Genomic DNA, 10,537 nt, shown 5'->3' with positions numbered 1-10,537 from the left:
AGTCCAGGATGAGTTTGGGAGTCTTTCTGTGTGGAAGTTTGCATGATCTCCTTTTGCATGCTTCGACTTTCTCCACAAAAAACGTGTTTGAAGTTAAAATTAAATGATGAATTGTGGTAAAATTTGACATTGAGTTCACTCATATAAGGTATAGAATGTTTTACTGACTCCCTGCTGCTGCCCCTCATGACCTTGGTTAAAGCAGTGCAGGTGAAATAAAACCCATTCCTGAAATCATTCGTGTGAAGCAACAGAGTCCTCTAGAGGGCGCACTTGTCTAAACTATAATTATAATGACGCTGCAAATTGGAAGACTGTGTTCTAATAAGAAGAAACTATTTTATTGTACAGTCATTGCCCTCTGGCATTTTTAATCTTGATAAAGAAGCATTTCTATGAGGAAGAATATCAGTTTTAAAAACTGAGAGTTTAAACTAACATGTAGGAAACACAGAAGCATGTGAACGATGTACCATGTTGTTGTTGTTCGTGGTTAGTTGTGCAGCTAATGCTGGTGCCAGAGGCTTGGCCTGCTCTACAGATGTCAAAATTAGATTCGTCATTAGCTGTGAAAACCGAAATGATGCACTTTACCATCAAGATTATACCTGGGCAAGTTCCCCTTGCCTGTTTTCTGAGAGGGGGTCCACAACATTTCAGAGAAAACTTGAGGCAATGTAAAGCAAGGGTCACTGGAAAATAGATTGGGATCCACTGAGGGAGTGAATCTATTGATCAAATGTGTATTGTCTGGTGCTATCAGTTTTAAACCGGTTAATTCCGATTAATTAATGGAACGCAGTCAGTGATTAACTTTTTTAAATTGTGGTTAATCGTAGAATTAGTGTTAGGGTTAGCAATTGTCTAAAAGAAAAGAATAAGAGAGAAAACTCATTTTACTGTCGGTACATTGTTTTTTCATCCCGTGCATTGCGGATGAATTGTGAGCATTAGATTCTTCATTTGAAGCTTGAAAATGTTCCAAAAATCCTGTTTATGTTTTGGGACTGTTCAAAACCAAAAGAGAAAATGGGACTGGCCTTCCCTTGGGCATCTCAACTTTAAAATGTTTGATGGTTCAAATTCCAAATTTCTGAGTGTTTTTTGTTGTGAAACTGCTGCACTTGAGATAAGAGATTCATATAAAGTCAGTTTTGTGCATTAGATTGGTGATTTTGTATGTTTACAAGTTCACAAAGGATGCAACTGATCACTACGAATTGTGGTCAGAGTTGGGATTAATTAGTTAAAAATTCTAATTGATTAACAGCACTAACGATAAAACAAAGTTAATTTTGGTTGAATTCTACTCTGTATGACTTGAATTGATTTGAATCTTGCTGTGTATAATTTCATTTCTTACCTCAACTGTTGTGGCTGATCCCATCATCAGACAGGATGGAAGAGGATAGAACCTGAACTTCATCGGCACATAAACACTTTTAATGGGTCTGAAACTGCTCAATGAGCATTTCAAAGTCACAAGAAAAACAAAGACTGCTCCTTCAAGCTGACATGGATTAACTTTGTCAATCTCTATTGGCTGAATAAAGAGATAAATGCAGACAATGTCTGTATCACTAATGAAGCTATTTTGATCACTAACAATGAGCAAATGACCAGGAAATACTTAATTTCAGGCTGATAAACCACCTCACTGAAGCCATAGTGACCTTTTTTTTTTAGCAGTTTCAGTTCCTGCTCTCTGGACTTTGTCAGGATGTGCAGCATTGCATGTGCCTTTTCCTGTCAAACTGTGTGGTAACAGACGTGTGTCACATAAATGATGTTGAAAGTTCTGTAAAAACCTTTACACACTCATGAGGTTGCAGCAGCTCATTGTTGCTCACTGCCTGGAACACATTTACATTAACATCTGGGGCGGAAATTAATGTGAGACTGAGACTGAAACATTGTAAAAATCAACCACTCCCATTTTATGCTGGGAGGAAGCTTTATGAAGTTACTGTTGTAATTCAACTTTCCTGTATGAGTGGGATATATTTCTAGGAATCACTTGAAATGGTTCATATAACCAACAAAAAATATTGTATTTAAACTAATTCTGGAATATTGTATCACCTATCATTCCTCTACAGTCTACAGATGTACACCGTGTGATGTGCCACAATTTAAGTGGATGTAAAAATGTGTCAAACTAGCTTTTCACACTCTGCTTGACACAGATGTGCTCACAATTTTAAGGCAAATAACTGCTGAATCTTACCCTTTAGGTGAAATAGTGTCGACATACAACAAATAAAGTTCCCTACTGCATATATACACTCAAAAATGATATACAAAAAAAAAAAAAAAAAAAATTTGACTATTAATGACATCTTTATGTCACATATAAAATGCAAAAACACAAAGGCAACCATCTACCTCATTTTAATAATGAGAGGCGACAAAAGAATAAAAACAACATATACAGAGCCCTGTACAGAACAAGCAAAGTAATGTAAACTAAACTGTCTTCAACTAAACCAGTGCACTAAAACATATTTTGGCACAAAAAAAAAAAAAAACAAAAACAAAAAAACAGAAACCCTGCAGTTTTCTTTCAAAAGTTTGTAATAAAATAGTCTGAAAAGCTGAAAAGAAGAGGTTCCATTTCCTCGAAATAAATACATCATTTGCCAATGTGTACAAACATACTCGCTTCAGTAGTTTAGTGGGTCACTAATGAAACAGGAACATTTGTTAGGCTAATGTGAAGATATAAAAAGGCTCCAATGAAAAGCTGAAAACAACGATCAGCCGTAACACGGAATTCAAACTCATTAAATCACAAATGGCACATGAGAGTAAAATATGTTAGAATCCGGAAGATACAAATATTTGGTGCAAAGGTGACATTAGCTGCACATTGTTAAGTTGCACTGGGAATAATTCCTCATAGATATACAATACAGGAAGGTGAGTGTCATTAGAAATACATTAGTATATTAATCATGCCAATTAGAAACAATGTTCTGTATTGAAACTGCAATAATTTAACATTTTAATATCACATCCGATAGAGTTTTACATGGAAGTATATTCAGTGATCAACCTGGTTTTCAAACAGAAGTACTCCCTTTTAAAAGAAAACGAAGAAGACAGAAAAAAAAATACAAGAAAAGGTTTATAAAAGCGCCCTGAATTGAAAGACGTGAGGTTAGGTGTGGGTTTCTAAAACCTCAGCCTGTCATCTACACCTGCAAATGGCAAAGCTGATATTTCAACCTGTTAGTAGTAGTAGTAACTGAATAAATGCAATCAGGTAGTGTGACATCTATGAAACGAGAATAACGTTTCATAAGCTCTTGTTACCTGCCTGTTTTGAGTGTTGCATGCAGGTCATCAATTGCATCCATATGTTAGTGCTCGACAGTTTACAGCCTGCAGTACAAACTTGTGACTTTGCAAAAATAACTTCACTAGACCGTCCTAAGTCCTCGATATGCAAGGTCAGAGTATCAAATAAGCCTCATGTAGGTGCGAGCACTGCCTTGTATCGAAAGCTCAGAAAAAGGGGCTCCAGCTGAACGTGCTTATGGAGATCAGAGTCTGGCAGGTGCTTGACGAGAGCCACACCGACTCCATCAAGCTGAAGTGGAGCAAGCCCAGAGCAAAGCCACACACCATGTCAGTGAGGTGGTGCTTTCCCAGGAGCACCCGGGACACGCCCACCAGGAAGGCCCACAGCACCAGCAGGATGCGAAGCGGCACAGCCAGGACCAGGTGGGACAGCAGGAACTTGGAGACCATGGCGGCGCGGCTGGCGTGGGCGGCGGGGAAGGAGTAGACGTCCATGGCGACGCAGTCCAGGAAGCCGGGGGCCATCTCCCAGGGTCCTCTCCGCTTCACCAGGCGCTGCACTCCAGCCACAGTCATGACGTCAAGGATGAGGGCTGTCAAAAAAGAGGAAAGAAAATCCAGATACAGTGAATTCACGGTGGCGTGCCAAAGGTTTTTAAAGTCTCTGGGGGCCAGTAGAGAGTTTTAGAAGGACAGCAGCAGAAAATGTGGACATAAACGGGTGAATTTTTTTTTCTTTTCAGTTTTAGAAAAAATGAATCGAAAGTAAAATCAATCATTATTTAAAAAAACAAAAAAAAAAACATTTTCAGAGCTGAATGTATTGGATAATGGGAACAACTGTGACAGCTGTAGACTGCATGACTTGAAATTGAGACTTGAAATTAAAAGCATTTTTATTTCCTATTGACTTCAACAGCTATTGAATTACCGATTTCTCTGTTAAAAGTTACTGGATGTTTCTCTGCAAAATACTAAAGTGATATGTGCGCGTTTTTGCTATGGGTGCAATCTGTGAAGGGGCGCGCCATGCATAAGTGTGTCACCCTCCATTACTTGTTGCATTAAATTGGTGATTTTGTGTGCTAAGAATTAAAGAGGGGTTGTCAGTAAGCTGTATGTATATGAAAGTACGGGAATGAATTCTGTAGTAAACACCTTAGATGAAAGATTTGATTGATCATAAAATTAACACAGTTTAACAGAAGAAACAAAAACTAAAGTTTTTTATCACTTCACATGTGATATGAATGTAAAAAACATATCCGAAACCAGACTTGGATTAAACCGCAAACAATACAACAAAGCACATGTAGTAAATGTCATAAAATGTGGGGTCAACTTTATTTCAATTTAAAATATAATCTGATAATCCTTTTCAATTTTTTAACATAAAATTTTATTCATAATTTTTGATAATATACTTTTTTTTCTTATTTAATTTGCTGGATGTATGTTTCATGACAATCCCTGTAACTGTTGTGAACTGTTGATCTGTACATGAAGCAGATTGATACTCAGCTGCGATCGGCTTTGGGGGCCCCTCAACCCCGAGAGTGACTAAGTGGTGCAGAAGATGGATGAATGCACGATGATTTGACTGGTCAGTCTCTAAATCCGTCTGCCTTCGCAACAACGTATCTTTATCTGCTAAGGACACTTTAGGCAACTATAAATAACTAAATGACCCTGGGCTCAGTGGCCTGAGGAGTTTGCATGTTCCCTAAGCATATCTGGATTTTCTCCATGTTCTCTAATTTCCTTTCTCGGTCAAAAAAGGAAAAAAAAAAATTATGAGTGAATATAACATTGCCCAAGTCTGTCTCTGTGTTTGCCCTACAGTTGAACATATTATCTTTCCTGGCATGGCCTTAAATCATATCCAGCCAGGTGCAGCTCCAACATCCAAATACTCTGACTTTGTTAATGCAGCACTGAAAATGGATGGATTGCTATAAGAAATGTTAGACCAGACACACCAACCCTGATATTTTGGTGACTGTTACTAAGCTGCAACTTATGGTTTTTAAATAGTTTATGAAGGTAGGTGGAGCCTAAAAGACTAGTGTGGATTACATTTATTAATGTTAATTTTTGACCACACAAACTGAAGCTGAACTAATAAATCATAGTAATTTTCACAACAATTATCCGTTTAACAATTACATTTTCACAATCATTTTATAGGTTTTGAGGGTTTTTAAAAACGTAACGAGACGCGCCTTCACGCAAAGCACTGAACAACTGGAGGAAATGAGTAAACAGATACCCTGGTGACAAATATAACCCAGTAAGCTCACAATACTCCACTGCATTTGGTCTGAGCGCACATGCCACACATTTGTAGGTGTTTTTTTTTTTTTTTTTTTTTTAACTCCGCAGCACTCCTCAAAATATCTCCACTATCTTTAACGCTGCTTCCAGTCTACCATGATCACAAAAAACTCCACCAAGCCAGTGTGCCTAATAACTGCCGATTGTCTGACATATTGGCCACGCTGTCCTACTTCTTATTCCGCTCGCCCATGCACCGTCCATCGCAGCTCCTCAAAGGCAGGCTGGCGACATGGCGTCACGTCCATGTGCGATGGGAAAACACTGCGAGTTCTAAAAGAAGCCGAGGGAGGGCAAAGCAGGCTCATAAAAAGTAAAAACAGATAATGGGGGTTGGGGTAAGGTGACTGAGGACAAGTTGGGTTTCTTTCTTTTTTTTTTTTCCTTCTTTTTTTTTTCCTGCAGGGCTTCATGTTGCCCTCTGGCAGTGCACATTTCTTTCCAAAGCACTGGGGCAGAAGGTGAGCCAAGCAGTGACGCATCATATTATCAGCTGTAAGCACAAGTCTGTTTGTGACGCCCTTCAGCCGACTAAAGCAACAATGATGACTCAAGTTTGTCCCGGCGGGTTTGTTCTGTGCCATCAGAGAGAATGTGGGAATATCTGGGGTAAATTAGGGTGCACTCTGTCTTCGCTCTTGCACAAGTCTCAGCTGTACTTTGGCAATCTTACACTGAGCGCCATGCTCAGGGAAGGTGTTTTCCACTGCAGGGTGGACTGGCAGTGCAGACAGCGCGATGACTCATTTGGAGTCCCACATCAGTCAGCAAACGGCCAGTAATTTCCTACTTGAAGGAAACCCATGATATTGATATTGGACACAAAAGGAGCCACATGTGTGGGCGCATAATTGTTCAAGCCCAGCTTATCCAACCTTCTATCTATCTGTTCTTCGTTACTGCTTCATCACACTTTGGATCACAGGGCAGGGAGCTCATCCTGGCTGATTACAGCTGAGGTCCATCACAGAGTAAACACAAAGATAAAGTTACATTCACACCTATGGATGATTTTTTTTTTTTTTTTCAATCACAAATGCTCATCAAATGGGAGAAAATCCGTGAACATATTGGGGAAAAAAGACGACCTCCACAGAGAGAGAGGCCTCAAACCAGGGACGATCAGAGATGAGCATGTAACCACTACACCATCATGCAGAACCTGGGTCACATTATATTGTAGGAGAAACCAACAATTAGCATTGTTTGCTCACAGTGATAATACAAAATAAAGGAAAAAAATGGGAATGTGAGGCTACAGTGCTGCTCTCGAGTCTGGGAAACACAATAATAAGCATGGCATTGGTATTTCCTGTGGCTACATTTGTGAGGGTCTTGTTTGCTTTTATAGAAATAACAACTACAAAGTTCACATTTCTATAACAGGGAGGATTAATTTCTTTACCAAATATTTGATTCTCCGACCAGCGTTCTCAGACGAAAACTCAGACGCCACACATCTTTCAAAATAATGTTCTCGAATAGAAAATAGAGGCCTGCCAACAGGTGAGCTCTTCAAACATAATGCTGAACTATCTGTTCCAACAGTCACAATGAAAAATTAATTACAGACGGCAGCTGTGCGCGCATGGCCTCATCATGTCTGTCTGTTACCGTCACGCTCTCGGCAGGTCTCTATTGGAGCTGAGAATTTACTCATGTCTTATTCAACTGTTTATCTCCGCTTTAATATAAAAAAAAAACATCATTTTTGATACAGTGTTTAAAACTACAACACTAAACTACAAATATGACATTTGTAAAAAGCAAGTGAAATCAACCTGAGAGCTATGAACAGCTTTGGTTTCCTGTGGAATTTCCTTGGACATAAATTAGAATTTTTTTTTTCAATTAGATTAAATATATCTCTCTTTCTAAAAGCACATATTTTAAATATGTCCTCAAGCTACTTTCTGCTTACGTCACTCAGCCTTTTTCCATATTTTTTGTGAATTTTGTTGCATAATGGTGAGTAAAATTGTAATATTTCAACACATCAAAGAAGGGCATAAGCACACCCACATGAACGACCCACATTTGATAAATATAGCTGCCACCCAAAAAATATAAGCAAAGCTGCTGTATTGAACGCATTATTTAAGTTAATTCTCATTTTTTGGTTATATTTTCTCACTCACATCTTGTAGTCTCACCGAAGATCAAAGAGTCACACTGTCCAGGTCTAATCTACAAGTTTTCATGATATTTGTTCCTCAAATTTGCAGTGTAAAGAATAGCTTTGGGCGGATTATTTTCCATGCTGCTGAAGAAAAATTAGCAAAAATGTCAAGGACATGTTTTTCCTGATTATTATTTAGTAACCTCTCTTCTTAAATTTCAAAGCAAATTGCGCTTTTTTCCTAGAAAGTGAGTATTTAAATCAAACCGAATATCACAAGAGTGCACAATCATCTTGTTTTGATTGACTAGTTACTTCTGACGTGGTGTTATAAAAACTCCCAGCCACCGTGTGACAAAAAGACTATTTTTACAGTGCTCCGTTCTTGAGGCCACCACAGCCAAATGAACTAAACCGACCCTGACAGACCAGCCAAGGCTGATTACTTCCTTGATAGATGAAAACAAAACATTATTTTCAGCGAGCATTTAGCATTAATCCCCCAAGATTTGTGAGTGTGGCTGCCCATTTTCTTATGACAGACCTCAGGAGGCTAGAAATGATCCAGAACCAACAAATAATGAACAAGCATTTTGAGGCCACACAATGTTCTAATCACAATACAGCAGTGTCCTAAATCCAGAGATTTACTGGCTTCCACAGAGAGTTCACTGTAGCCACGGCCAAAAGATTTGTATTGCTTTTGGAAGATAATCTTTGTGCTTGGGAGATTGCAGATATTTATGTGTGTGCAATTACCTTTGCAAATATGCAATTAATACACAGCAGTAAAAGAAAAAAAAAAACAATTGTGTTGAGTTTGCTCTGCTGATTGATGCATTTAGATGCCAGGAATGCAACATGTAAACTCTTGCCTTGAGCTTGAGTAGTATTTTAAAGAGATGAAAGAGGTGTAAACTTGTGATAAACAATGTGGTTGTGCAAGAATTTCATTGAGAACAATGGTGTCAAATGTGTAGCTCGGTCATAATCTCCCCATGAGGGATGTGCGAGGTGTGAAATTTACTCTGAAAATTTCTCTGTAGTGGCTGCAGTCCCAGTCCTTTTTCTGCGTCCTGAAAAGCGCAAACACAACTGATACATCAGTGGTGCAGTAGTGAAAGATAACCACCTTCTTGACGAAGTTGCATCAAATCCTTACAAATAGGTTGAGTGTATAAATGTCATACAAATAGTGGATCAACTTTAATGTCGACACATGTCATGCCAGGGGCGGATGACGTTTTGAAAAATCTTTCTAATGGTTCAATAACTTACACGGTCATAGGACAATGTATGGATGCCCAACATTACAAAAATGCACAAGATCGATAAACTGTGCAAGTACACGAATCTGTAGGATGGGTAGATTGTGACTAAGCATGGAAATCTTGGTGAATTCATTGCGTGAATGACAAATTCATTATTTGTGCAGTGCAGATCATACGATTCACCCAAAAAACTTGATCAAGGCTGCAAAATTAATAAAATGGGCAATTTGATTTTTGGAGCTTTCCCAGTATGTTGTACTAAGAGGCATTGTTAAAAATGACAAAATTGTTAAACTACACTTAACAATGAATGAAATAAACTGAACTGAATCACTAAAATCAAGGTTAAAGATGTGGAGATTTCAAAAATACAGATTTATAGCTTTTTGTTCTAAGATGCTATACTGGTGCAGTGAACTCAGGGTCAGATCGGGTCGCATGTGGCCCTCTGCTTGTCAGGACTCCTGCATGGTGCACATCTGGACTGCAGCTGCTGCTCTGAAGAGGCTGTTGAGTGTGTCGGTGTTGGTGTGGCATTTACCAAGCAGCAGGTTGACCAGGACCTCTTGTCCAGCCAGAGTGTTACTCCGCGTGAGACACACGATAGTGCCAATGATCCACGTGATGCCGTGCCCCGTGAGCGCCAGCAGGGCGACCATGGAGCGACAGCCTCCCCACGAGGACGAGGTGGAGGCGCACACCCCCATGCGCTTGGACAGGCAGATGTCAATGGCGAGGAGGGAGTTCATGGCTATCCCCTTGAAGGAAGGGTTGAGCTGCATGCAGTCTTCCTCCGGCATCCTGGTGGACTCCCTCCTGTCCCTGCTGCCGCTGTCGGTAGGTTCCTCGCCCTGCTGGCTCGTCTGCTGCTTGATCTGACCCAGTCGCCTCGAGGCGCCTCGGCTCTCCGCGGGGCCAGCTCCGGCGCGCGGGGGCTGGTGGTTCAGGGACATGAACTCGGGTCTACTCAGGACGCTGTTTCTGTCCCGCGTCCTGGATCTCACGTTGTAAGTTGAGGGCATGGTTTGGATGAGGCCAAGTTCTCCTCTGTTGTGCACAATAATCTCCGGATAATAATTCAATTGGTGCCAGTCCACCACGACAGTGAAGAGTCCCAGGATAAAACCCCCCCTACACCGGTCCTCCCCCCCTCCTGTGACCTTATTAGATATATTTAGACCCTCTGGAATCTGCGGTGGCCATGCTGTTTATACCGTGCAGGCAGGAGGAGTGTATTGAATGGCATGTGCCTCGGCCAATCCAGAGAAACCCGATCTACAGCATGGAGATAAAATAACAACATGAGCGTTTCGTTGCGCCACAGAATGGCACATCCACGCAGCGAACAGGTGCTTCGCCGCGCAAAAAAAAAAAAAAAAAAAAAAAACAATCTCAGTGCAAAAATGCGCAAGAAATACACAAGAAGCGTGTTGTCATCTTACCACACGAAGGGTGAATGCAAAGCAAACAACATCTCTGAATGTCCCCCGAAGCGTCCCTTCACCTCTGA

The 10,537-nt window shown here is 40.3% G+C and overlaps 1 protein-coding gene across 1 annotated transcript; it reads right to left on the bottom strand.

Annotated features, from left to right (window-relative positions):
- Positions 1-2,543: 2,543 nt before the first annotated feature.
- LOC115382868 (inactive phospholipid phosphatase 7) lies at positions 2,544-10,388 on the bottom strand. Its single transcript, XM_030084811.1, has 2 exons — positions 9,569-10,388; positions 2,544-3,896 (listed from the first exon to the last, which is right to left on the bottom strand). The coding sequence occupies exons 1-2, from the start codon at positions 10,047-10,049 to the stop codon at positions 3,508-3,510; spliced, it is 870 nt and encodes a 289-aa protein (XP_029940671.1). The 5' UTR covers positions 10,050-10,388; the 3' UTR covers positions 2,544-3,507.
- Positions 10,389-10,537: the final 149 nt, after the last annotated feature.

This window comes from Salarias fasciatus (assembly GCF_902148845.1).
Source record: "Salarias fasciatus chromosome 7 unlocalized genomic scaffold, fSalaFa1.1 super_scaffold_4, whole genome shotgun sequence".
Taxonomy (NCBI): Eukaryota; Metazoa; Chordata; class Actinopteri; order Blenniiformes; family Blenniidae; genus Salarias; species Salarias fasciatus.
The sequence above is the reverse complement of the archived record's forward strand: the minus strand, read 5'-3'. Positions and strand labels throughout refer to the sequence as shown.

Coding starts and splice junctions, on each gene's coding strand:
- LOC115382868 (XM_030084811.1), bottom strand. CDS start 10,049: ATGCCCTCAACTTACAACGTGAGATCCAGGACGCGGGACAGAAACAGC. Junction 3,897..9,568: donor CCTGGTCAACCTGCTGCTTG/GTAAATGCCACA, acceptor CTTTTTTGACAG/CCCTCATCCTTGACGTCATG.